This window comes from Panthera leo, chromosome C1, assembly GCF_018350215.1.
Source record: "Panthera leo isolate Ple1 chromosome C1, P.leo_Ple1_pat1.1, whole genome shotgun sequence".
In the NCBI taxonomy this organism is placed as follows: Eukaryota; Metazoa; Chordata; class Mammalia; order Carnivora; family Felidae; genus Panthera; species Panthera leo.
Genome location: NC_056686.1, coordinates 82,653,546 through 82,680,876, shown reverse-complemented (window position 1 = coordinate 82,680,876; position 27,331 = coordinate 82,653,546). Strand labels below are relative to the sequence as shown.

Here is a 27,331-nt window from a genome sequence, read left to right as displayed (position 1 = left end):
GTGTTCACTGAAACACCTGACATCCTCTCATCTTAGTTACTATTTTAGCAAATAGCTTATCTATAATGTGTATTCAAGAATATTTTTCTTAGCGGGGGGCGATAAGATGGCACAGTAGTAGAGGGACCCTATGCTTGCCTCATCCCTTTAACACATCGAGATAATTATCAAATCATACTGATAACCCAAGAAGTTGATCTGAGGACTTAGAGAACAAACTGCACACCTAGCAGAAGAAAAGAGGCCACATCATGGAAGGTAAGAGGTATGGAGTTTTGATTTCGGGGAGAAAAAATTCACAGGTGCTGCAGAGGGGGAGGGAGCCCTTATCAGAGAGAGTATGAGCGATCAATACACAAGGGATTTCACAGGAAAAATACTTCCCTGAAACCATTGACTGGGAAAAGGAGAGGGGCTGATTATTGTGAGTTTTTACCAGCAGTGGAGTTCAAAGACTGAGATTTTAGAAGACTGCGCGTGGCACGTGTGGAGCCTGGCAGACATAGCTGTGCTCCTGTGGAGAAGGAGGGCAGAGGACTGGGAGCAGAGAGCATGGTCTGAGGATTCCCTGGGTTGCACTGAGAGAGACAGTTCCCCTTCTTGGAGTACATTTGGAAGATGTGGCACTGCCTTTCAGGGGACAAAAGAACCAACGGGTGCCATTATGCTGCCCCATTCATTAGCATAGGGACAGAGACACCTAGTGAGGGCACCTAACCTGGACACCGACTTTTTGCTGAGCTTTATTATAAACTTCAAGCCCCTGTGCATTTGTGCAACTGTTCTTCTAGGACAAACCTGCACCAGCCACAGCGCAGTGAGACCCTCCCCTAGAGGATCAGTGCGGGTCCACAACATGCCAGGTCCCTAAAATTTGGAGTTTTAAAACTCAACCTATATGCTTGAGATAAAGCACAGGAGCACTGTGCCTTGGGATGGGCAGACAGCCCAGACACAGGGTGAAGGCAGGTGAAGCCTGGAACACACAAGAGAGATTGTTCCTCATTTAAGAGGGCTTCCTGGACAGTGGCATGCACGAACTCCCCTCTCCAAGGATGAGAGAGTGGGCTGATGCAATTTTTTAAATCCCTCTCCCACTAGCACAGATGGACTTCAGTGAACAGCACAGCACCCACAGTGGAGGATTGACCCCTTGACATCAAACCCTGCTCTCCTGTGCTCTGGAGGTGCTCTTTTATGAGAGAAAGTGTGTCGGGGAGCCAGATCAGCAGTGGGCCCTTCACCCAGAAGACAAGCACCCCTGACCAAGTGCACTGACCATAGCATGCTACAAAGCTTCAGGTATAGTGGAAATTGGATCTGGCTTCTTTTAACAAGCAGAGCAAAGCACATCTAGTTAAAACTCACTATACACTGGACAAGGGCCAAACAGTCCCCATTGCAGGCAAGGAGAAACTCTGCAGAAGACTGACCTAAGGGAAAGAGCAGCCAAAACACAACATCATAGTGCACACAGCATACACCAGAAACACTTCCTAAAGCTCCAGGCCCTGGACAGTATATGATTTCTTATTAATAAGTCCATTTTTCTCAGGAGCAGGAAACACAACAGGCTTTCCTAACACATAGACTAAGAGACCTAGACAAAATGTCAAGATGGAGGAATTAATCCCAAAAGAAAGAATAAGAAAAGGTTATGGCCAGGGATCTAATTGAAACAGGCAATGTTCCTGATCCAGAATTTAAAATAATCATAAGGATACTAGCTGGGCTAGAGAAAAGCATAGAAGACACCAGGGAGTCCCTTACCACAGAGGTAGAAGATCTAAAAACTAGTCAGGCTGAAATAAAAAATGTTATAACTGAGATGCAAAATTGAGTGAATGTAATGACCACAAGGATGGAAGAGGCAGAGGAATGAAAAAGTGGTATATATGATAAAATTATGGAAGATAATGAACTGTATAAAAAGAGGGAAAGAAAAATAGTGGATCATGAATATAGATTGGGGAACTCAGTGACTCCATAAAGCATAATAACATTCAAACATAGTTCCAGAAGAAGAGAGGAAAAGGAGGCAGAAAGATTGAGCATATTATAGCTGAAAACTTCCCTAAACTGGGGAAGGACACAGACATCCAAATCCAAGAGATACAGAGAACTGCCATCAAAATCAACAAAAGTAGGCCAACACCAAGACATATCATAGTAAAATTTGCAAATATGTAGATAAGGAAAAAAACTCCTAAAAGTAGCAAGGGAAAAGAAATCCCTAACTTACCAGGGAAGACAAATAAGGTTAGCAGAAGACCTCTCCACAGAAACTTAGCAGATCAGAAGGAAGTGGCATGGTATATTCAGTGTGCCGAATGGGAAAAATATGTAGCTAAGAATACTTTATCCAGCAAGGCTGTCATTCTGAATAGAAAGGGAGATAAAGAGTTTCCCAGACAAGTAACAACTAAAGGAGATTGTGAACACTAAACCAGCTCTGCAAGAACTATTAAAGGAGACTCTTTGAGTGGGAAAGAAAGGCCAAAAGCAACAAAGTCTATAAAGGGACAGGGAACATCTCTAGAAACAATGACTTTACAGGTAATACAATGGCACTAAATTCATATCTAAAGATAATCACTCTGAATACAATTCAGAAATAGACTAAATGTTCCAATCAAAATACATAGGGTATCAGAGTGGATGAAAAACACAAGACCCATTTATATGCTGCCTATGAGAGATCATTTCAGACTTAAAAACACCTTCAGATTGAAAATTAGGGGATGGAGAACTATTTATCATACTAATGTACATGAAAAGAAAGCTGGAGTAGCAATACTTATATCAGACAAACTAGATTTTAAACCAAAGACTGTAACAAGAGATGAAAAAGGGCTATATCATAATAAAGGGATCCATTGGAAAAGAAGATCTAACCATTATATTTATGCCTCCAACTTGGAAACACCCAAATGCATAAGTCAATTAGTAAAAACATAAAGAATCATTGATAATAATATAATAGTCGGGGACATTAACACCTCACTTACATCAATGGACAGATTATCTAAACAGAAAATCCAGAAGGAAACATAGCTCTGAATGATACACTGGCTAGTCAGAACCTTTCATTCTAAAGAAGCAGAAGACACATTCTTTTCAAGTGCACATGGAACAGTCTCCAGAATAGATTACATACTGGGTCACAAATCAGGCCTCAACAAATACAAAATGATTGTGCATACTATGCACATTTTCTGACCCAATGCTATAAAAATTGAAGTCAACCATGAGAAAAAATTTGGAAAGACCACAAATACGTAGAGGTTAAACAACATGCTACTAAAGAATATATGATTTAACTAGGAAATCAAAGAAGAAATAAGAAAATACATGGAAAAAAATGAAAATGAAAACGCAATGGTGTAAAACCTTTGGGATGGAACAAAAGCAGTCATAAGAAGGAAGTATACAGCAATACAGGTCTACCCCAAGAAGCAAGAAAAAGCTCAAATATAACCTAACCTTACACTTAAAGGAACTAGAAAAGGAACAACAAACGAAGCCTAAAGCCAGCAAAAGGAAGTAATAAAGATTAGAGCAGAAATAAATGACAGAAACAAACAAAAAACAAAAAATCAGGGGTGCCTGGGTGGCTCAGTCAGTTAAGCGGCCGACTTTGGCTCAGGTCATGATCTCTTGGTCCGTGAGTTCAAGCCCCGCGTCGGGCTCTGTGCTGACAGCTCAGAGCCTGGAGCCTGTTTCAGATTCTGTGTCTCCCTCTCTCTGACCCTCCCCCATTCATGCTCAGTCTCTCTCTGTCTCAAAAATAAATAAACGTTAAAAAAAATTTTTTTAAATAAAAAAAACAAAACAAAAAATCAGAACAGGTCAATGAAAGCAGGAGCTGGTTCTTTGAAAGAGTTAGTAAAATTGATAACCCCCTAGCCAGACTTAGAGAGAGAGAGAGAGAGAGAGAGAGAGAAAGGACCCAAATAAGTAAAATCACAAACAAGAGAGGAGAGGTCACAACCAACACGAGAGAAATACAAACAATTTTGACAGAATATTATGAAAAAGTATATGCCAGCAAACTGGGCAAGCTTGAAAAAATGGATAAATTCCTAGAAGCACACAAACTACCAAAACAGAAACAAGAAATAGAAAATTTGAACAGACCCATAATCAAAGAAATTGAATCAATAATCAAAAATCTCCAAACGTAAGTCCAGGGCCAGATGGTTTCCCAGGGGAATTCTACCAGACATTTAAAGAAGAGTTAATACCTATTCTTCTCAAACTGTTCCAAAGAATAGAAATGGAAGGAAAACTTCCAAACTCATTCTAAAAAGGAAAGTTAGAGGGTCTCCTGGGTGGCTCAGTTGTTAAACATCTAACTTAGGCTCAGGTCATGATCTCATGGTTCTTGAGTTCGAGTACCACATTGGGTGAGCTGGAGCCCTGCTTCAGGTGAGTTTAATCCCTGCTTCAGGTGAGCTTGAGCCCCACTTTGGATGAGCTGTGCCCCACTCTGAGTGAGCCCTGCTTCTTTTTCTCTCTGCCCCTTCTGGGATATTCCCTCTCTCTCTCTCTCTCTCTCTCTCTCTCTCTGCCCCTCACTCACTTGTACCCTTTCTCTCTTCCCCCCGCCAAAAAAAAGTAAATAAATAAAATAAATTTAAAGAAAAGAAAGGAAAGTTAGAGATCAATATTTTTGATGAACATGGATGCAAAAATTCTCATCAAAATACTGGCAAATTGTCCGAAGAATTCTTCACCATGATCAAGCGGGATTTTATCTGGGCTGCAAATTAATCAACATGATATACCACATTAGTAAAAGAAATGATAAAAACCATGTAATCTTCTCATGAGATGCAGAAAAAGCATTTGACAAAGTACAGCATCCACTCTTCATAAAAACCCTCAACAGAGTAGATTAGAGGCAACATACTTCAACATCATAAATGCTATACACAAAATAACTACAGCTAATATATTCAATGGGGAAAAATTGAGAGGTTTTCCTCCATGGTCTGGAACAAGGCAAGGATGTCCATTCTCACCACTGTTATGTAACATAGTACTGGAAGTCCTAGCCTCAGCAGTTGGACAATAAAAAGAAGTAAAAGGCATCCAAATCAGTAAGGAAAAGGTCCAACTGTCACTATTCACAGGTGATATGATAGTCTATGTAGAAAACCTGAAAGACTCCACCAAAAAATTGCTAGAACTGATACATGAATTCAGTAAAGTCACAAGATACAAAATCAATGTACTGAAATCTGTTGCATTTCTATACACCAATAATGAAGTAGCAGAAAGAGAAATCAAGGAATTGATCCCATTTATAATTCCACCAAAAGCATAAGATACGTAGGAATAAACCTAACCAAAGAGGTAAACATCGCTACTCTGAAAACTATAAACCACTGATGAAATAAATTGAAGAGGACACAAAGAAATGGAAAAAACATTCCATGCTCATGGATTGCAAGAACAAATAGTGTTAAATGTCTATAATACCCAAAGCAATCTGCACATTTAATGCAATCCGTATCAAAATACCACCAGCATTTTTCACAGAGCTGGAACAAACAATCCCAAAATTTGTATGGGATAATAAAAGATCCCAAACAGCCAAACCAATCTTGAAAAAGACACATCACAATTCTGGACTTCAAGCTATATTACAAACTTGTATTTTCAAGGCAATATGGTACTGGCACAAAAACAGACCCATAGATGAATGGAACAGAATACAAAGCCCAGAAATGGACCCACAACTATGTGGTCAACTAATGTTTGACAAAACAGGAAAGAATATCGAATGGAAAAAAAACAGTCTCTAAAAAATTATGTTGGAAAAACTGGACAGCAACATGCAGAAGAATGAAACTGCACCACCTTCTTACACCATACACAAAATAAATTCAAAGTGGATAAAAGACCTAAATCTGAGACAGGAAATCATCAAAGTCCTAGAGGAGAACACAGGTAGCAACCTCTTTAACCTTGGCCATAGCAACTTCTTCCTAGACACATCTCTGGAGGCAAGGGAACAAAGCTGAAATGAACTATTGGGACTTCAAGATAAAAAGCTTCTGCACATTTAAGGAAGCAATCAACAAAACTAAAAGGCAGCCTGTGTATGGGAGAAGATATTTGCAAATGACATATCTGATAAAGGGGTGGTATCTAAAATCTATAAAGAACTTATCAAACTCAACACCCTCCAAAGAAATAATCCAGTTAAGAAATGGGCTAAGACATGAATAGACATTCCAAAGAAGACATCTAGATGAGTAACAGACACATGAAAAGATGCTCAATATCACTCATCATCAGGGAAATACAAATCAAAACTACAATGAGATTCTACCTCACACTTATCAGAGTGGCTAAAATTAACAACACATGAAACAACAGAGGTTGGCAAGGATGTGGAGAAAGGGGAACCCTCTTACCCTGTCTGTTGGAATGCAAACTAGTACAGCCACTCTGGAAATCAGTATGAAATTTCCTCAAAAAGTTAAAAATAGCACTACTCTATGACCCAGAAATTGTACTACTAGGTATTTACTCAAAGGATGTAAAAATACTGATTTAAAGGGGTAAATGCACCCCAATGTTTATAGCAGGATTATCAACAATAGCCAAATTATGGAAAGAGCCCAAATGTCCATCAACAGATGAATGGATAAAAGAGATGTGGTATATATATACAATGGAATATTACTCTGCCATCAAAATGAATGAAATCTTGCCATTTGCAAGGACTTGGATGGAGCTAGAGTGTATTAATTATGCTAAGAGAAATAAGTCAGTCAGTGAAAGACACCCTATGGTTTCACTCATGTGGAATTTAGGAAATAAAACAGATGAACATATGGAAAGGGGGACAAGAAGAGAGGGAGGCAAACCATAAAAAACCATTAACTATAGAGAACGGAGTTGCTGGAGTGGAAGTGGGTGTGGGATGGGCTAAATGGGGGATGTGTATTAATGAGGGCACTTGTGATGAGTACTGGGTATTATATGTAAGTGATGAATCACTAAATTCTACTTCTGAAACTAATATTACACTATATGTTAACTAACTAGAATTGAAATAAAACTTTAAACAAAATAAAATAATAAAAAAAATAAAATATTCTTTCATTAATAAAAAAATATTTTTCTTCCTGATGTCATGCCGATATTAATTTTTCAAAATATTACCAGCATAGGTAAACCTGCTATTTTTGTTTAGTTCTTAGGTGTAGTGTTTTCTCCTTTTAAAATAAAATATTTATTTATTTACTTTAGTAAATAAGTACATACTTAATTTCACAATCAAAGAAAAAACAAAAGCACATCCACAGATTAAAATTGTAGAAGAAATTAAGTGAGAACTGAAATTAGATTTCTGTGAAGTGATTGACAATTCCAAAGGTGTCATCTTAAAAATTGTGATGAAGGTTTAGTTTTGTGGCTTCTTATAAGTTTTGATATATTAAGAAAAATGGAAGCATACACAATAAAAATCTTCTTTGCTTCTAGGCTAGTCTTGATCTGTAAAATATTTGCACCTTTCATTGTTGCTTTATTGTTCTCTCTTTCAAGGCTTTATTATAAATTCTAACAAGTAGCACCCACCAGTTTAGCCAAGAAGAATCAAAGAGTCATTCAGACCATAGTTCCTCTTATTTCTGGTGCTTAGGGAAATAAATTGGGCATTATTTTGGACTATATCCGTTATTTGTATGCAAGCATATCCATTATTTCAATGTAAAAGATAAATGTTTCTTATGTAGCAAAGTTTATTAAAGACCAGTGAAAAAGTTCATTATGGAGAAAAATCATTACTGACAAATGAATTAGATACATTCAACTAAATATTGGGAAAAAATCTGAATAGTGTTTAGAATTTTTGATTTTCTGAATTTTAGAGGTAGTGAGTGAGATCAGGTAGAAATGTAATGTTCTGTGCCAAGTGGTGGGGCAAAACTAAATTGAACTAAAGCAGTATCTGTTTGACTACTATAAAAATATATAGAATTTAGGACTGATTAGTTCAATTTTTGTTATTTCTGACTTAAACTGGATTCAAGCTTGCCTTTATGCTACTTTGAAAAACGCAAAAAAAAAAAAAGTAAAAATAAAAATCAGAAAGCTAACCAAGATTGATAAGGAAAAATAATATTTTCATTTTTGGGATAAGGTGTAATTAGTTATGATATTAATTACAGTTGATCCCTCAGCAACATGCAGGTTAGGGGTGCTTCCCTTTGTGCTGTCAAAATTCCAAGTATAACTTTTGACTCCCCTGAAACTTAACTACTAATAGCCTACTGTTGACCAGAAGCCTTACCAATAACAAAAACAGTGGTTTAATACATATTATATATATATATATATATATATATATATATATATATATATATATATATATACTATATTCTTACAATATAGTAAACTAGAAAAAAGAAAAATTTATTAAAGAAAACCATAAGGAAAAGAAAATGCATTTATAGCACTGTACTGCATTTATTGGATAAAATCCATGTACAAGTGACCCATGCAGTTCAAACCCATGTTGTTCATGGGTCAACTTTACCAAAATAAGAACTTTTTACATACATAAACAAAAGTTATTTTGCAAAGAATACCACTCTGTCACAATCATATAAATTTTTGGAATTGTTTGTATGTATATATTCTTCTGCTACTGTCTATAGACATGTTTGGTTAATAGAGTACTCCAGGGAAAGTTGAATCATTTTTATGTGTCTTTTTTCCCCTTCTAATGCATTTTTTGGTAGCTATTAACCAGAATTTCTGGTGAGAATATTCTGGACTATAATATGGGATCATATGGGGACTAGAGAAGAGTGATTAAATCTCTAGCCATTGGTCCAACAGTGAGGTTTCCTACTAGAGCAGTACATACTGTAACAGGTTTGGCCCTAAAATCATCTTATAGTCCTCTAAAACTGTTTTTCCATTACATTTAACATGTTCTTTTCCCCTTATATTTGTGTATTTGTGTGGGAGTGTGTACACATATTACACTTACGCATACATATATGTGTTATAAAACCATCCCTCTTGGTTCTTGGAGTTTGAGGGGGGGTTGTTTTGTTTTAATTCTCACCTTCCAACCTTTTGCAACTTACAGTCATCTTTCTGAGAAGTGGAAGCTTGAGGGAGATAAAGTGAGGAAAGAGTAAAATTTGTAAAGGCAACATAATCTTACAGTTATTTTTGTTCCATGGTCTTTTTTTTTTTTTTTTTTTGGTAGAAAGTCAGAAACCTCATTGTATTTTTTAAAGTTTTCTAAATGCCAAGACCTCTCAGAACAATACACAAAATGAGGTAGAGGTTTAAAAAAAATTTGCCTCAATATCTTATTAAAAAATTAGTTTTCATTAGTTTAGCACCCATAGCTACATATTTTTTTACTTAATTGTGCCCACATAACCTTAAAATGATTTTTGAAAAATCTAATATTTGTAAGTTATATTTAGAATTCAACTCCAGCATCACTGACAAAATGTCAACAGACATATGCTTAAGGTACTAACAGTAAATGACCTTCATTCTCATAATTTTTTACAATGCTAAGGCTTTTACTTTCATTATTGTTTATGTACTCAACTCACTCAGTAAATATCAAGTTCCTGGTAGGTGATTAATATGTACCTGCTATCAAGAAGCTTACAATTTTGAGGGGACATAGACATACAAACATTTCCTAATTGTCCCCTGGGTAAACTCTTTCTTTCTCACAGTATGTAACACAGTGGGATAGCATCTAAACATTGTATTCACTTACTTATATGCCCTCTCTTTACTGATCCTAGACTCTCAGCCTTTGTAGGAAAAATTCAAATCTGAGGACATATAGGGGGCAGAAGATGAAGAGTACACTCAGATATAGGGAATATTGTATGTGATAGATCCATAGTGTCGCTGAAGCTTTCACTGCCATAGATGTGTGCTAGTAAGTAGGACCAAACAGATATAACAGAGACAGATTCTTCAGATACTGCCTGGTATACACAAGAATTTAGTTGAGTTAGTGTGTTCCCTTTTTACTGTGGAGTATGTAGGATTTTGGCATGAGAGTTCAGAGATTGGTTTGGTGGCACAAAGGAAATGCATTGGGGTAGGACAAGACCAGTTCTTGGGAGATTTTATGGGTGGCAATTGGACTAGTTCAGAAAAAGAAAATTGAGGATCTGAAATAGGGCTGAGAACTGAGAACAGAAAACAAATATAGGGAAATACAATAAGTAGGTCTTAGCACCTGATTAGATATGGTTGGTGAAGATTAGAAGTAAGAAGTAGCAAGGCAGGGTTGAGAATTTAAGGAATAGCTGCAAGGCAAGGATGTCTTCAGCATTCCTTTTGACCAATTGGATGGATGGCAATGACAGTTTGCCAATAGAATGATTATGAATTCTGATCTTACCTCATTTATTTAGGATTTTTTTTGTGTTACCATAGTACATATTAGTACCATAGTACCTATGAGTTAGATAACTTTGTGTTCAGAGATCTTTTGTAGTAACACAGAAAAAGTAAAGTTAGCCTGTATGAGGGACTGAACTTCTTTAGTTGTTTAGCGCAGTGTTTTAATATCAACTGTTCATGTGCAGTCAATATTCTTGAATACCATTGAATCTAGTTATTACTTACTAAGGAGTGGAATTGGAAATACTAGGTATTTGTGTTAAGAAAGTTTGGAAAACTAAATAAGCACACGAAAATAAACCTTTTAAAGGAAAATTTAGCATAATGTATATTTAGAAGGGATAATTTGCAGAAGAAAATGTTTTACTTTAAAAAATATTATATTGGGGCCCTTAAAAAGGCAAATTTCCTTAATAAAAATTAACATGACATATAGTTTATAAAATTGATTGTTTTTTTTCATGGAGATATGGATATCATATAAAGTGAGATACAAATTTATTTCTTTTCCTCAGTAACCAATGAAATTCTTCTGCAAGAAAAAAAATAATAATAATCAACTTTGTCACAATTTCTTTCTTTTTAATTTTGTTTCTTCCTTAGAGTATTGTTGCTAGCTTTCTAAATTTATATTTTATCACCTTAGTTTATGACAACACATTTAGAAATTCTCTTAATTTTACAACTATTAAATACATAGGTCTCTAAAAGTAACTTTTTGCCACCATCAGAGTTAAATATTTTATTCCCTTGTCATCTGGAAAGAAAGTATGTGTTATGCATTAGGGAAACATAAAAATTAGTCCTTACAGATTCTATAAGTTTCCATAGTGCAGAATAACTGAATATATAGTCTGTACTAACTATGTAGGTTGATTGGCACAGAAAATAAAAAGGGGGATAGTGGAAAATTTTAAGCAAGTATTTGATTTTAGAGTTTGTGTTTCTCTTCTTAACAAATGAATTTATAATAGTGAGTTGTATTAAATTCTCCTTAATACTTATTACTACATATACAATGTATGTTAGATCAAATAAACAGATATTTTTAAACATTGGCAATTGTTATACTGAATTCTCCACCCCCAACATTGTAACTTTATAGAATTCTGGTAACAATATGTAATATTATTAACCAATGGCATTCATTAAATGTGCTCAATTTTTAAAAATTATGCTGATTTTATTTCTACTAAAAAATAATTTTCTAAAAATGCTCAAACTTGCTATTATGGCCACCTACCTTTCAGCTGAAAAGTGATACATACTTTTGTTGTTGAATTGGCTTTTGTGGAGAGTTCCCTTTTATTTACAATGGGATACTAAAGGAATCTGGGATCTGGTGGGAATTCTTACTGTGTTCTGATCATTTTGCCCATCAGTGTAGATGAGTGGCATGACACTGAACTTAAACACAGGTTTAATCATCAGAGATGTGAGCTTTCCTTACATGGTTACAGTGGAAATAACTAAAATCCTGAGCCAACCATTCAGGAGATTGTAAATGTCTATTAATCAGGCTAGTGAATGTTTCATGATTACTTTGCAAGGATTATTTTGAAATGCAGCTTTATTTCAGGGTCTTGAATTTAATTTGTGGGAGGTACCTTTGTTGAGCCTTTTGAAAGAGCATTAGAAGCTCTATCACTACCTTGATAAACTTGAGAAAAGTAAGAAGATACAATTATTCTGGCAAGCACACTTGGTGTTTCTAAGAGTTTTTCTCATCTAATGCAAATAAATCACACTTGCTTCAACATTTGTTACATTGCAAATGTCAAATTTGGCATTAGCCATCAATGTCTGAGAGTTTTGCCAACATTTTTTGAATGCCTACTATGTGTTAGGGGCTTTGCACACCTGACCTCACTGAATCTCATTCAAACCACACAATCCCAGGAAATTGGTATTAATTACATCCATTTTAATGCTGGAGAAGATATACCTAGAGTAGGTAAATTGCTTGCCAAAAGCTAGCAAAGTTCTCAAGAAATCTAAACCTTGTGATTTTTCATCATTCCACAGCACCTAATACAATAATCACGGGAAATAAAGGGTGGTATAATGGCTTAAGGGATGAGGAGAGGTGGGAAAGTTGTTGGTTTTATAGAGAACTATGAATACATTTTATGGCAAGGCATAAAAGTAAATGGAAAATAACAGTTTGAAATGATATTTAAGGGGAGAAATGGGAAATGCAAGAAGAAACTAGAAAAGAAGAATAGAGGCAGATGTATTAGGTGTTGAAAGTTATTAAGATACTTTTTTCCTCATTGATAGAGAAACAATATGGTGAAGATGGAAAGAATTCGTAGGTGGAACATGTCAGACAAGTGAGTTCACTTTGCTTTTCAGGGAAGAGGCCAGAGAGAGATAAAGGGAGAACAGTAACTCCTCTCCAGGAATACACACAACAGCAAATGTTAAGTAGGAAGAAGAAACTGCATAGCAAAGTGAAAAATATAGACAATGAACATTAAATTGTTATTTAACTAATTTTACATTTATAGTAGGTCTTAATACCAGTTTTTTTTATGGGGTGGAAGGAATAAAATAAAACATTTTATTATAATGGAGGGAAGAAGGGATGATACTTTTATTGGATGTTATATTTTTTATTAATAATTAAGATAAAAGAAATAGTTCTTGAACTTCTTACAATGAAATTAGTGATTATTTATTTAATGGGTATTCTAGGAGACCTACAAAATTATTTTCCTTTTAAGGATATAAAAATAAAACCAACACACAAGGTTGGTATGAGCCAGGTTGTCCAGCTATAACTTATACTCAGGTTGTAATTAATTACTTTGAAAAGCAGTTAATTTTATTAGGTAATTAAATAACCCTATTAGTAGATTATCATGACAAAAGTATTATTTGCAAAAATACAGGATCAGTAGCATTTTCACAAATTATTAGTCCTTAGCAACCACTCATGTTTTGCTTAAGTATAGTGATGGGATCAGTCACCATGCCATTAGAGAATATTACTATTTGGAAAAATGTAGGGCATTTTATAAGTTGAAGATTGAAGATAAATTCATCTTTAAGCATGTTATGCTATGTTACCAGAGCTTTGTACCCTGGGCATATGTGGAAACCGGATGAGCATTTGTAATACAATATTCATGTATGGTGACATGAAAATGGAAGAAATGAAGGTAAGCAAGGAGAAGGACACAAGAGAGCATAATAAACACATATCAAATTCAATAAAGGACAACCTAATTTAGCATTCATATACTATACTTCACTATACATATACTTCACTTTTAAGTATTCTAGGTCAACTACATAGCATTATATGATTGAAAAAAATAGCAAGTTGAGAAATCTTATTTCCTGATTTAAAGAATGAGGTAATATATTTTGAGCTACGCCTTTAGGCCAAGACTTCTGTCAAAGGAGAAACGTGAATTCTGATTTCTGCCAGACTTAATTAGCCATATGTTAAAGAACAATGGTTCACTATATACATAGTGTGGAAAATACTTCTCATTATGGATTTATCTTTTTAAACTATAACTATTAAGAACAATATATAAAACCAAAGAATTTCCATCACTGAATATGTGGAGCAGATACCACCCACATACCCATGCACAAACTCTATTTTGTAATATAAAAATGATCATTGGACTCTTTCTTCCAAATTTCTGGAGTACAAATTTATAAGCAGCCAGTTTGGACATATATAATTATATCAAAATTATGTTTATTGTATAAACATTTACCATGATCTGTACTAGGAATAAAAGCCTTCTAGGGGCACCTGGGTGGCTCAGTCGGTTGAGTGTCCAACTTCGGCTCAGGTCACGATCTTGTAGTCCGTGAGTTCAAGCCCCGTGTCGGGCTCTGGGCTGATGGCTCAGAGCCTGGAGCCTGCTTCTGATTCTGTGTCTCCCTCTCTCTCTCTGCCCCATCCCCGTTCATGCTCTGTCTCTCTCTGTCTCAAAAGTAAATAAACGTTAAAAAAAATTTTTTAAATAAATAAAAAAAAAATAAAAGCGTTCTAGATCTTTAAAATTCCCAGTGATCTTTAGAATTTCCAGTCTATCCACCATGTGAGTTTAAAATTATAGAGGCAGTAAAGGTTAGGAATAGGGAGTTCCAAGTTATATAGACCTGAATTTAATCCCAACTCTGTCCCTTAGCAGATCTGTGCCCTTCAGTAAGTAATTTAAACTTTCACTGTTTAGGTTTCCTTATCTTTTAAGTAGAGATGATACTCAAAAGTATCATGGGGGTCACTGTGATGATTAAGTTAATTTAGCACACTTCTTGGTGCCAGGGGCTTGGTGGTTGTTAGTATAATTATCATTAAAATTATGGATTTCCCTTAGAAGAAATCCTTGTGATTACTAAGTAGGTTAAAGAAAATCCTTTTAGAGAAGAAAACAAAACAAAAAAATTAAAATTTGAGAAATAAATTGTACTTCATCAAAATTAAATACTTCTGATGTTTAAATGAAATGACAAGTCATAGACTGGGTGGGAAATATACACACACATACACACACACACACACACACACACCCCTAACAAAGGTATTTGTGTATTTTCAGAATATTCAAAGAATTTTTTTACAGTATATAAGATAAACAACTCAGGTTTTAAAATGGGGCAAAAGGTTTGAACAGTCCGATGAATATGCAGGAGCAATCAATAAGCACTTGACAAGATGTCAGCATCATTAGTCATTAGAGAAATGTAAATAAAACCACAAAGTGAGATCACTTCACACCCACTAGAATGAGTAGTGTTAAAAAGACTAATAATAACAAAGGTTGGCAAGGGTATGAAATAATGGGAACTTTCATACATTGATGGTCAAAGTGTCAAATGTACTTTGGAAAACAGTAACGTCTTGTATCGTTAAACATATACCTACACAGCAATTCTTTAATACCACTTCTAGGTGTTTAACCAAGAGAAATAAAAACATATGTCTGTAAAGACTCCCACATGAATATTCATATTAGCCAACAACTGGGAAAACAAACAACAAACAAATGTCCATCAACAGGTGAAAGGATTAAACACATTCTGGCATATCCACTCAATAGAATACCACTCAGCAACAGAAGGGAATGAACTACTGAGATATGAAACAACATGGATGAATCCTCACAGATGTTGTTTTGAACAAAAGAAGTCACATGTACTGCTTTTTAAGCATTTGGTAATGGGGACAACATTTCCCTTGACTTCATGAAGACTAAAGGCTCCTGGGTGCAAAGTAACATAATTACAACACAGTATGGTAATGTATATAGTCTTTGAGAAACACCCAGAGTTTTGTGGATGCACAATAGGGATACCCAATGTTAACCATGACCCTAATAAATATAAGTGTAAAAATACTTACTAGTGTAGGGGAAGGGAGTCACAGAAATTTATAGAGAGATTGGCACCTCTGGAGAGTTGAATGATCATTAGGAGTTAGCAGGAAAAGAGAAATTGGAGGGAGGGAGGAGGTTATTACTGGTTGGAGGGCTTAAGAGAACAGTTTTCAGTGAACTTGCATATGATAACTCCTGAGTTGTTTAATGTTTCTGTAGTGCATGAGTTTCTATTGAGTCTCTGGGCTGGAGAGTTAGTCAAGAAGGAGATCGTGGAGCTCCTACTTAGGATGCTAAGGAACTTGGGCTGTTATTCTGTTGAATACGAAAACTGATTGAAAAGTTTTAAGCCACATAGTCTCACTGGATAGAGTATGAATTTGAGAGTAACAAAACTGGACATGTTGAGGCAAGGTGGGCAGCTGTTACATAATGAAGGTAGGAGATGATTAGTACTTGAACTTGGGCAAAGAATGAATTAAATAAGTAATATTTAAGTCGAAATGCTTAGGTCTTTTTCCTTATGATTTAAAATCAGAGCTTAATCAGAAATTGGAAAATAAATAGCCACTTAATAAGTAGCTATTGGAATTACACAGTATTTTACTCCTAAATTCCTGTAGCTTAGGATTTTCAATGTTGTATTAATCTCTATGTGTGTAGGATAAAACCTAACATTATCATAAAGTCAAAATCATTAGTTTCAATGAAATAAAGCTATATTGTCCTGGCATTGGCCTTACTTAAGTAATATACTTTGATCAGCATTTGCAGATTACATAAGATTATTCCTATAATTAGTTTCCAAGCATTTTCTCGTATTTATCTCCTTGAATATTGAAGCTCATTAGGAAATGTATGTTTAGATATGTATAGAAGATTAATTTATAAAACTAAAAGTAAACATAACAACTAATTGAAATGCTTAATAGAGCATTAACAAGAATTGACTTCTGGTATAACCAAACAAAATGTTTACGTGATTTGTTCTTGCAGCTTATTTGATGCAAAATGCAGGCACAAGCTGTAGAATAAAACTAATAGAATCTTGTGACTAGAAACGGGCCACTGCATAACTTTTAAGTGTGGTTCTATAGGTATATTTCAACAATTAGTTGGCCTTAATGGTTTTTTTGGCATTCATGTGAAATTCAAAAGCGTAAGCTGTATCTCTTTTAACAATTATTCAGGAATAATTATAATCAATTTTTTCAGTTAGATGATCTGGAGAAAGGTCTCTGAGAAGAATTTAGGAAGTAACTAGTCTTCAATATTCCCCATTAATTGTATAATAAATATGTTTCTAATTGAAATATATTATTGATATCAACTTACCAGTTTTCTGCTGCCACTATTAAGACTAAAAATTTTTCTGGACACTCATTGTTCCTTTGTTAGGGAACCATCTTTTATGTTAATATTGTGATATTATCTGTGATCACAAAGAAAGAAGAGTAGTTGTTGATTTATACACAATATATTAAAAATAAAACCAGTTTCTTAGTAATGGCAATCAGGTGTGATATCATGTATTGACAGGAGCCCCAACACTGTCAAAAAATAATTTGGTTTCATATTACATTTGCCTACATAAAATACTAACAAGTTTAAGTCATAAGAGTAAGGCAACTCATGGGCAAGACTGCATGTTAGAATTTATAAATTTAATTTAAAAATGCAAATTTTAATACTCTCTAGAATGTTTAGTAAATAAATATCCTCAGAAAGCCATAGCTGATTTTTTTGCCCTATATCTTGCTTACTGGTGTGCTAATTGAACAGTGAAGGTGCTAAAGAATACATTTATGCAACAGGCTTAAAGAATTACAATTGAACTTGAAATCAAGCTCAAGTTCACTTCTGCAGTGTAGACCTGAGAAAGCTACGTCACACCTACAAATAAATTTTCTAGTTCTATTCAGGCTTTTGAAAAGAAAATAGAAAAGTTCCTAAGTATTAACACTAAAGAAGATACGGGAATTCTTATTTTTATAATTAGTTCAGTCAGACTTCCATTTGAAAATGTCAGATTGAGTGTAAGTATATCCTTCTATCCTGAATTACCACTGAAAGGAAAGCAGCAGGATTTTTCAAATGTCGTAAGCTTAAGAGAAAAAAGAGAATAAGAGAGGAAACAGTAAAACATGGGAAGCTGAAAAGCAGATGGCTGTATTAGACTGACTGAGCGGACCCTTGAAAAACTGAATTCTGAAATGGACGCAAGAAGTAGTGTGATTTGCACTACTGAATCTACTTAAAGTTTCAAGATAAGTAATACCAGGGAGCTGTGGGAGCAGGAGTGAAGGAGAGGGTTTGTCAAAAGTCTGTTACAAAGCAGCTGTATGTATCCCTTGATTCCCTTCTCCACTTTGAACAGATCAAGAACCCCATTTGTTTAGTCAGGAGAGAAAACCCAGTGCTTAGCCTGGAGGACACAAGGCAGAGGATACCATGATGAAAAGAAGGGGATTCAGTGAATTTCTGTATGCTACAAGTTGAGAACCTTATCCTCCCTTGTCTCACCTGGCTGGCACAGCAGCTGCTTTGTAGGTAGAATATGACAGTTGGGCATGGCTGTTTGTTGCATAAGATGTGTTATTATGACTTGTAAGGAGATCAATAGCTATTGCAAAATGGTACACTTAGAATTACAGAAAAATGGAAATACAAGAAAGAGCCCAAGAGATGTTGCTACTTTGAAAAGTCCATACAATCCTCTAAGCTCTCATTCTTAAAGAAGAAATAGTGGTATTTTAAGCAATTATATTTCATTAAAAGTAAAAGAGAAACATGTCTTCATTTTGAGTTTCTTAGGCATGCAAATCCCTTTGTAGCCTATTCCCCCCAAACAATGAAAGTTAGTGATTCAAAAGAAATACTGTAAAACAAACATTTCTACTAATTGGCTTACAACAAGTTCATTCAAGGTAACACAAGTTCACTCAAATTTATATTAAATGTGTATAATTTTTAGAGTTTTTTTTTTCCCTCAGGTCAGGGAAAATACCACTACTTTGTGTATTCATGTTGTGTTATACTCCTTTGATTATTCCTCCTCTACAAACACTGTTTTTAAGTATTTTAACTTTTATTATTAAGTTCCAAAAGTTTTATTTTCCGTGGCCAAGCTGAATTTTGGATATTAACTTGTTTAAGCAAAAACAAAACTATGAAACTCCATCAGATAACCTCTGTTAGTTTGGAACTGGGATGGCTAGGTGAGTTTCATCAGGCAACGCTCAAAGTAACTCACACAAAGCATCTTCTGAGAGCTGAAACAGCAGTCACAAATGTGTCTTGCTCTGAGGCTTAACAAAGTAGTGGAGCTAAGTTTCAGAGAACCATGTCTTAGTCTCTGAGGAAAAAAAGCCACATATTGTGTGTGTGTGTGTGTGTGTGTGTGTGTGTGTGTGTGTGTAAAAAAGCTGTTTAGTAATTTTAAAAATGAAACCCATGACACTTCACTGTGGAACCACATATGATTTTGTTTATTTTCAAAATACATCCTTGCAAAATTGTCAAGATTTTTTTAAGGAAATACACATGTTCAAATATATTTGTGTATATTCAAGTAGGTCATAAAACGTAGAAACATACTCCTTTTATGGTATTCCATATTTGGTTTTGATTATTTTTCAAGGTTTTTAAAATTGTTTGCCTTTTAATAGTATGCTTTCATGTTTTTAAATAAAAGATGTTTTTGGTAAGTAGGACAAGGTAGTCATCAGATTATTGTTCTAAAGATATACATTTGCTGTTCAGGTCAAATAATACATATTAGAGATTCTGTACAAAAAGATTATATGTAGTAAGTTATCTCACATAATTTTGAAAATTATATGGAAATATAGTTATTTTATTATAATTTCTCAACTTTTAGGAATATTAAAAGACCACATAAAGAAATATGTTTTATAAAATTACTGAAGAATTTGTCTATTATATTAGTAAATTTTATATATTGATTGACCTATTTGGCCCTACACAAATTTGTGAATGACATCTCTACTTACTCCATTAATTTTTGAGATATTTGGTTAGTTGAGGTAAGATGGAGGTTATAATTGTAAACAACACCTTGATAAGTTATTGTATACATATATATCTAGAGCACATACACCATATTGATTACTGCTGGATATCAAGTTGAGACTTAAACAGAAGTCTGATTCTGATTTTTCTCAGACTCTTTAAGCCCAACCTGCAATTGCACAACTTTAAACTTATTATTTAACATAAGGACAACACATTATGCTTATCCTTAGTTAAAGGCATGTGTCTGGAGAGAATAAAATTTTAGCATCATCACTTATTTAAAACCTCATACAAACGTATTTCAGATCCTTTCCTATAAAGGGAGGTAGGCAATGATCTTATGAAAATATAAGGACAAGAAAATAGATATCAAGGTACAAATAAGAAAATGAAATTCTTAGCACTAAAAATATTCATTTCCATTATTTTATTCAATTATTTGCCATATTCTTAACTATTATTATTGGTCCTGGCACTATGCTAGTCACTGGGGATTCAGTGATTAACTTAGGTATATTTTCTTACCAGAGAAACTCATCAATTTTTAAGGAAAACATATTACTGTATAAAGTACAAAAGGAGGACAGAGAAGATAATCTAATGACCATCTTGAAGGCTGAGACTTTAACCTGGTTGGTTGGGAGTTTGTTAGAAAAGTTGAGACAAGTCCATTATTGGCAGATAAGTTAGTGTCCACCCTAGCAAAGAGATACAAGGGAACAGACTGAATTTGAAAATTGACAAATATGGCATGACCTATTCCTGAAATATATGCTGATGGGTAAGAGAATAAATGACAGCAGATAGGGCATGAGGACAGGGTATGAGTAAACTATTACAGGTCACTTATATAAAGTTATGATATCTGTGGAGTTTGGATTTATCCCAGAGGCGGTGGGTGGGCATCTGAATTTCTGGATTGATGTCATCAAAGTACTGCCTTGGCCTCCATACTCAGGAGTGTCAACATACAAAAAATTGCAGTGGTACTGTTCATCTCCTCTCTGCCCTCAAACTAATATTCTGTAAAGTTAGCTGAGATCTGAGTGAAATCATCGTAACATACTTTTCACATAGCTTTTCTTATCAACTTGGAATCCCTCAGATGTTGATTTGGAAAATGAACTTGCAAAAATTCACATAATTTGTATTATAAATTAACCGACAAGGGGCCATATCAACATTTACAGCTTTCAGCACCATACCTTAATGGGAAAGGATTTGTGAATAATCACTAATGATACCAATTCATAATGATGAAATGAAATATTTATAAAGCATTTCCTTTATGTTTAATTGCATGGTAATCTCCAGTTCTTTAATTCATTATAAGATCAGATTTGAAGTGATTATTGGCTTTGAGTTTTTACTGTTCAGGACTTGCCTGTCAAAGAGGATGAATAACATGAAACTGTTGTTTTGTTGTTGTTGTTGTTGTTGTTTTATTTTAAATAGATTTATTGATTTGTAATTGACATACCATGTAATTCATCCATTTAGAGTGTCTATTTCAGTGATTTTTGGTGTACTCGTGGATATGCATGACCATCACAACTATGTTCATCATACTGAAACTGTGTTTCCAGAGAGCAAATGAAAGTGCTTAAATTCTTTTTTGTAGTATTGTATTATTGGGCTATTTTTAAGGCAATGAAGAAATGCAGTTTACATCAGTTTTCTTTAGGTCATAGAATGTTCTAGGGTGCCTCTAGTGACTAATGAAACATAAGATCATCTGTGATATCTTGTATTACAATTCATTCATTTCCTTAGAGGGGAAAATTAAAGTCTCTAACTTTGCTCGTTTCTTTTTAATGTAGGTAGACAATTGTCCTTTATTGTCTTCTGAAATGATTTAAATAGCTTAAGCTAAATTTTAAAAAAGTATATCCCTTCATCTGTGTTCTAGAATTTGATGTGTTAGATATATTCATAGAAACACAGCTTACATTATAGATTTATTAGTCTTGTGGACCTAATTTTAAATGGGTGTTATTACTGCATTTATTTGCCATTTTAGATATACAGTTTGATTTAGTTCAGGATTAAACAATGTGGAACTCAAAAAATATATATAATGCCATTTAGGACTTTTGTTGTAAAATCTATCACACTGTAGGAGGTTGTACATTTCCAAAATGCAAGCAGTAAATGCTATCGGGTCAGGGACTAACCAGTGAATGAAAGTCAGAACTCAAAATGAAGTGTCTTTTCTGTTTAACATTGGGCACTGATAGAAACTGATAATGTTTGATTAATGAACGGCAGCCTTGCAGCGGGTGAAAACATCTGCAAAAAGTGATTTATTATTTCAAAGGTATTGGGAGCTTGCGGTATCTTGCAGATTTAAGTATGTGTGCCTGAATAAAATAAATGAGATGCAACATGTGAAAAATGAAAACACATTACTTGTAAAGGATGTGTCACAAGCAGGGTATTTTTGTTCAAGTACACTTTGTCATGGGGACTTTTAATGCTGTTCTGAATACAAATCATTTAACTGGTTCATAAAATCGCCTCAGTTGGAATTCTTGCATCTATCATCCAAGACATAAATGAGGGTTAAACTTAATGTGGTGTAACATCCCCTAAATGTTCAAATTTTGCATCATATACAACTATTAAAATTGCACATATGTTTTATGTATAAAGATGAATAAATTGTGGGTACTTAAAAACAGTGGTCCCCAAACAGAAACAAGGTTTAAAGTCTTGAGGTCTTAATTGAATGCTCATCAAATACTCAGAGTTCAGGATTTCCACTGCAACTATTATGGCTAGACGTTTGAATAATCTATCATTTTATGATTGAACAATTTTTTAGTTAGGTGACATGTTATATGACAAATAATAGAATGCAGTGAAAGGATGGGTACTGTTTTAAGTCTTGCTACTGGAACTGTAATTAGTCTGTGTGTGTGTGTGTGTGTGTGTGTGTGTGTGTGTGTGTGCGCGTGCGCATGTGTGTGTATATACACATACCTTGAATCATTCACTGTTTAGTTAAAAATCATACCTTTTCTCTAAATGTAGTTACATCATATTTCACATATACCTGATAACTATTTATAGAAAATAAGATTCAAAATTCTTTCAAGGTGCTAGTAACCTGATAATAGTCATAATGGGTTATATGTAACAAAAAATAATGTGAAAATGAAACCGGAACAGTCTGTAGCAGAGTTATGCCATCGAGACTACTAATTCCTTCTTTTGTAGTGTATGAGATGCATCTCCTTGTTTGTTAACTCCTAAAAGGCACTTCTCCAAAGTTGGGTGTTGTAACTATGAACTTACTCTTCAGTCAACAAGATTAAAAAAAAAAAAAAATACCATCATAAGCAAACTAAATTGTATGAAGAAAAAAACATGTTGGTTTTTTTTTTTTTGAGAATATTATGGAACTTTAAAATTGCATATGTAATTTTTAAGTTAGAAACTGAATTGCATCAAGATTTCTGCATCCTTTTTGACCATGCTAGCTTTAGGATTCAGCATAAACTAAATCTTTATTAAATGTTTTGTTGAATGATTGAATAAATGAAAGGATTAGTAAAGGAATAATTATCCACAGCAGTTTTACTCACTCATTTAACAGAGTTCTGAGGAACTTGCTTTGTGCCAGGCAACGGGCTGGGTCTGGAAATAAAATGTTGGAGAGAACAGGCATAGTCCCTACTCTCAAGGAGCTCCTAGGCCGTGGGAGACAGATATTAAATACATCACATATCACATAGTGAAACATTTTGAAAAGCAATACAAAAAAATATAAGGGTCTTGGAGGCTACATTCCAAGGGGATCTCTCCTGAATGGGAGACAAGGAAGGGATCACGCTAGCTGAGCTTGGAGAGAATAAAGGAGGCAAGTGGCAGGAGACAGGTAGATAATTAGACTGGGGAGTGAAATGAGATTTGCATTTTAAAGGAATCACTTTGTCAGACATGTGGAGGGAAGAGTAGAGGTGAGAAAATCATTTAAGAGGCTTTAGTAATAAGAACAGGAAATGGTGACTGATTCTACTCTTCCCAAGAATACAAATCTCTGCCTATTATGGTCTCTCAACATTTCTACCACCCCCCACCCCCATCTTATTTTCTCAGTTCCCTGAGAGTGGTCATGACCTAAAAATAAGGGGTCTTTCATCATTGCTTTTTGATACTCCCTACTCCCCCTTTTATATTTAACTCAGAATTATTTATTAAATCATAACTACCATTTAAATTAGACACAATGGCACTTGTCAGGCAATAAGATGGTTCCAATAGGATTTCTTATATGTTTAGTTTATTGTCAGAATTTTGTCTCCACTGAAATGTCAAAAAATTTTAATACCATTGTTTTATTATCAAATGGTATACATGATTAATTACATGTGATCGGATTTAAACATTTTGTTATTTCTAGTGACAGAATCATTCAAATAGGAAAAGAAACATATTTTAAGTAATTTATTCATATGCAGAGAAGATTATAACTAGAATTAGAAATATGAAGAAGATTTAATAACATTCATTGAAAGGATTTCTATAACCTTTCTATTTTCCAAAATTTGCTAACCTTCACTGTCAGGAATATTTTCCTCATCTTTTTTTGCTATCTTATAAATCAGTTTTTAAGTGGAAATAGGCATGATCATCTTGAGAGCTCCTTATGTAGCTGAAAATCTTCATTAAATTGACTTCTTCGGGCTGAATAATTACAGTTCCAATTAATTAAAGACTAAAAATTGCTTCCTCAATTAAACTGAAATATGTAGGCAAACATATGAAAATATAAACCTTCTAGATTTAGAAGTTTTCTTAGAACTCCTTGCTAAGATGTCAAATATTAATATAGCCTAACCTCCTTAACATCAAAGAACATATAGAGATATGTTCTTCTTCCTAATTATGTAGATATAACATATGTAAAACAAAATTAAGATCCAGGGCATATTTAATAGGAACCTAATAAGAATTCAGAAGATAGGACACTGGTTTCTGGTTCTCTCTGTCTTTAAACTGAATCTGCAAACCTGGACAGGTGCCACTCTTCCCAGGTTCCAAACGCAAGGTTGTTGATAGAGGGTGAAAAGAAATGGCACATGTGAGAACTTTGATAATTATGCACCAATCTATAACCTTATAAATATTAATTGTTGGAGCTGAAATTGATTCTCAGTTTTCACCTCCCATAATTTTTTTTTTATTTTTTTATTTTTTTTTGAAATTTATTGTCAAATTGGTTTCCATACAACACCCAGTGCTCATCCCAAAAGGTGCCCTCCTCAATACCCATCACCCTCCCTCCCCTCCCTCCCACCCCCCATCAACCCTGAGCTTGTTCTCAGTTTTTAAGACTCTCTTATGCTTTGGCTCTCTCCCACTCTAACCTCTTTTTTTTTTTTTTTCCTTCCCCTTCCCCATGGGTTTCTGTTAAGTTTCTCAGGATCCGCATAAGAGTGAAAACATATGGTATCTGTCTTTCTCTGTATGGCTTATTTCACTTAGCATAACACTCTCCAGTTCCATCCACGTTGCTACAAAGGGCCATATTTCATTCTTTCTCATTGCCACGTAGTACTCCATTGTGTATATAAACCACAATTTCTTTATCCATTTATCAGTTGATGGACATTTAGGCTCTTTCCATAATTTGGCTATTGTTGAGAGTGCTGCTATAAACATTGGGATACAAGTGCCCCTATGCATCAGCACTCCTGTATCCCTTGGGTAAATTCCTAACAGTGCTATTGCTGGGTCATAGGGTAGGTCTATTTCTAATTTTCTGAGGAACCTCCACACTGTTTTCCAGAGCAGCTGCACCAGTTTCCCACCAACAGTGCAAGAGGGTTCCCGTTTCTCCACATCCTCTCCAACATCTCTAGTCTCCTGATTTGTTCATTTTGGCCACTCTGACTGGCGTGTTCACCTCCCATAAAATTGAGTGCAGCTTCAGACCCAGAGCTATAAGTAGACTCCATGTCCTTACTTGAGGTTTTCATGAGAAAATTTGAACACCGACCAATAACTCCTTAAGACTGATTACTTTTCTCCTAGATTTTGTACCTTGAATTTAGGATTGTGGGGACATTTTTTTAGGCTATCTGTGGGGATAGAAGGTGGCACTTGGTGATTTATACAACTAGAAGCTAATTGTCAATATTGAGAACCACTCATAGTGGATGAAAATTTGAAAGTTGACGCTTTCCTATACTTGTCCTAGGAAAGAATCTCAGGGTAACAAAGGACAGAGACATAATTTATGTTATTTTGTAATAAAAGTATGAGAAAAATTAATATATGCAAAAGGATACCTATGTGCTTTTGAAGGAGACAGGCTTTTTTCCTCTTTTTTTTTTCTTTTGCTTAAAATTTATTTTTTTTTCTTTTGTAAGTATGAAATTTATTGTCAAATTGGTCTCCATACAACACCCAGTGCTCATCCCAACAGGTGCCCTCCTCAATACCCATCACCTATCCTCCCCTCCCTCCCACCCCCATCAACCCTCAGCTTGTTCTCAGTTTTTAAGAGTCTCTTATGTTTTGGATCCCTCCCTCTCTAACCTTTTTTTTTTTTCCTTTCCCTCCCCCATGGTCTTCTGTTAAGTTTCTCAGGATCCACATAAGAGTGAAAACATATGGTATCTGTCTTTCTCTGTATGACTTATTTCACTTAGCATAACACTTGAAGGAGACAGTTTAGATGGTAGGTAGTAAATATTAAATTATTTGCTCATGATTCTGCAGGTTGACAATTTGTTCTGGGCTGAGCTGGAAGTCCTGCTACCCCTGGTGTCAGATGTTCTTACGTGCATCAGAATCAGTTGGGAGTTGCTTAGGGGCTGGAGACCCAGGATCTCAGGCCTCAGTTGGGAAAACTGGATCTTTGGAAAAAGACACCTGTGGTGTCTCTTTTAACATGTGTCTCATCCTCAAGGAGGCTAGCCTATGCTTGTTCACAAGGTGGCCTTAAACCAAGAGCGTACAAGCTTCAAGCCTCTTCAAGCCAAAGCTTAGAAGCTTAGAAGCCAAAGCTTAGTAGCTTAGTGCTACTTTCACACCCCGTTATGTTGCTAATGGCAATTCACAAAATAATCCCAGATTCAAGAAAGACAGAGTAATAGACTCCCCTTAAATCTTGAGGAGAGGAATGGCAAAGTCATCTGGAAAGGGGCATGTATACAAGGATGGGATAGATTCTTATGACCTTGAAATTTTCTTACTGGAAAATTGTTCTATAATGATTCTTATCTGACCGAAATGGATAGCAGAAATGTTAGAAGATAGAGGAGGGGCAGTAAAGAATCCTCCAAACTGAGAAGGCACTTTGAGACCAAAAAGTGAAGCAAGCCACTCCATACTATTTACACAGGGTAACTTGCTGACAGAGGAGATCAGGTGGACAACAGTCGAAGCTCTGTGTATCTATTTTCCACAAAGTCCAAACCTTAATGCACAGATTTTATAGAGTGAGGGGATGTGCATAGGTCATTGTGGTCAGGTTAGGGTTTTAACATTTAAGAGACTTCCTGGTGCTATCTGTGTGCCAGAGG

The 27,331-nt window shown here is 35.0% G+C and overlaps 1 protein-coding gene across 5 annotated transcripts in view; it reads left to right on the top strand.

Annotated features, from left to right (window-relative positions):
• DPYD (dihydropyrimidine dehydrogenase) overlaps window positions 1-27,331 on the top strand; it is an 858,821-nt gene that overhangs the window by 296,011 nt on the left and 535,479 nt on the right. Inside the window, exon 9 of one of the 5 annotated variants that reach the window (XM_042952990.1) lies at window positions 1,102-1,851. The exons of the other annotated variants lie outside the window; for them this stretch is intronic. Within the exon in view, the coding sequence (XP_042808924.1) occupies window positions 1,102-1,157 (56 nt within the window). The 3' untranslated portion in view covers window positions 1,158-1,851. Of the gene's footprint in view, window positions 1-1,101; window positions 1,852-27,331 lie in introns of those variants that run through there. 5 annotated transcript variants of the gene reach the window in all.